Source organism: Lactuca serriola, chromosome 3, assembly GCF_051521515.1.
Source record: "Lactuca serriola cultivar US96UC23 chromosome 3, Lser_US96UC23_V15, whole genome shotgun sequence".
Taxonomy (NCBI): Eukaryota; Viridiplantae; Streptophyta; class Magnoliopsida; order Asterales; family Asteraceae; genus Lactuca; species Lactuca serriola.
In genome coordinates, this window is record NC_136410.1 from 35,448,586 (window position 1) to 35,450,148 (window position 1,563).

General features: G+C 43.1%; 1 protein-coding gene across 1 annotated transcript; it reads left to right on the forward strand.

Moving 5' to 3' along the window:
* Window positions 1-792: 792 nt before the first annotated feature.
* Window positions 793-1,350, forward strand: LOC145095134 (uncharacterized). The gene has a single exon (XM_079033066.1). The coding sequence runs from the start codon at window positions 793-795 to the stop codon at window positions 1,348-1,350; it is 558 nt and encodes a 185-aa protein (XP_078889192.1).
* Window positions 1,351-1,563: the final 213 nt, after the last annotated feature.

Below are 1,563 nucleotides of genomic sequence, written 5' to 3' on the forward strand. Positions count from 1 at the left end.
CTTGTTCTAATTTTTCCAAATGCCTAGCGCATTAAGATGGAAAAGGACTAGAACCCGATATGACTAAGGTTATTAAACATCTGTTAAAGGAAAATCTGAGATTCGCTAAAGATTTATTGCTTATGGACAGTTAGAAGTATAGTAATGGATGGACCATATTGACGTAATTCTAGATAGATGGAGTTATGTTAAGAAAGGATGTCATATGGAAATATGGAAATGTTTTTCGTTATGAGAGTTGGATACTGAGATCTATGTGTTAGCTAGAAACCTTTATTCAAGAAGGATGTTCAAGGAATGTGCTTTGAATGTGAGACTTCATTTCCATGGAATTGTTTTTGTAACCAATGTCCAAATGAATGCTTTGTAATATCATTGACAAAGTCTCTGTGACTTTGGTGCTTTGACATTACAAAAGGATCATTGCATGCAAGTTTAGACTCTAATAGATTATAGTAGTGGCAAGAATTTTTGTAACATCCCAATCTTCAGGTATGAATTTAAAGCTTATTATTTATATTTTTAGGGCAACTCAACAAGTTGGAAGGGAATTCGCAACCCCTAGGGATTCGTTAAGAGTTAGTTCCCCGTTGTTTATGCAAATTACCTGACATATTTTTGGTATATTTTCAGTATGGTGGTTACGAGGCAATTTGAGACCGGATCTGAGTCGGGATTGGGAGCTGCCAGTCAGGGTGGGCCAACCTTGTCAGGGAGATCATCCGTGAGGATGTGGTTGCTATCGTCCAGGGTCAGATTCTGAAGATGTTCGGGTCTATCAAGACTGTGATGATGGAGTTCTTTGACGATTGCTATGCAGCCATTGCTGAGATCGCTGTTGTTGCAGCCTCCGCAGCTGTGGCGGATGCAAGTGCGGTGACAGGTCGGACTTTTCAGTATCGGGACTTTAATAACACAAAGCCCTCGACTTACGATGGAGTACAGGACCCGATCATATCCATGAGGTGGCTATCTGACATTACGGGATGCTTTTTCATGTGTTCATGTCCTATTGACCAAAAGGTCAGGTGCGCTCTAAACATGTGGAGGCCCAGAACGAAGAACTGGTGGATACTTGTTACAGGATCATACTCTGATGAGCAGAGGGCTGTAGTATATTGGGATCAGTTGAGGTATATGTTTCGCACTCGCTACATTCCTCGGGTTGAGCGGGAGGGGTTGGATCAGGAGTTTCTGGATTTGAGACAGGGATCGGAGATGGTGACAGAGATTACCTGGATGTTTACCGAGAGGGCGATGTTTTGCCCGAAGTTTTCTTCCGAGAAGGTTCATATGACTCGTTATCTAAGCATGCTTAAGACTGACATCATACAGTTTGTTGCTACCTAATGTTGTGATATTTTACTAGAGTTACAGGAGGCACCTAAGCGACGTGATCTTGAGATTGAGTTGCAGTTGAGAGAGCAGAGGCAGGCTTCGACGCACTTGCAGTCGGCACTAAAGCGGTCAAAGACCACCGATTCTAGGTCTGGAGGTCAGCACGGCCGCACTTGTGGGAAGTGAGGGAAGGTTCATTCTGGAGCATGTCTATCTAGTAGTGGG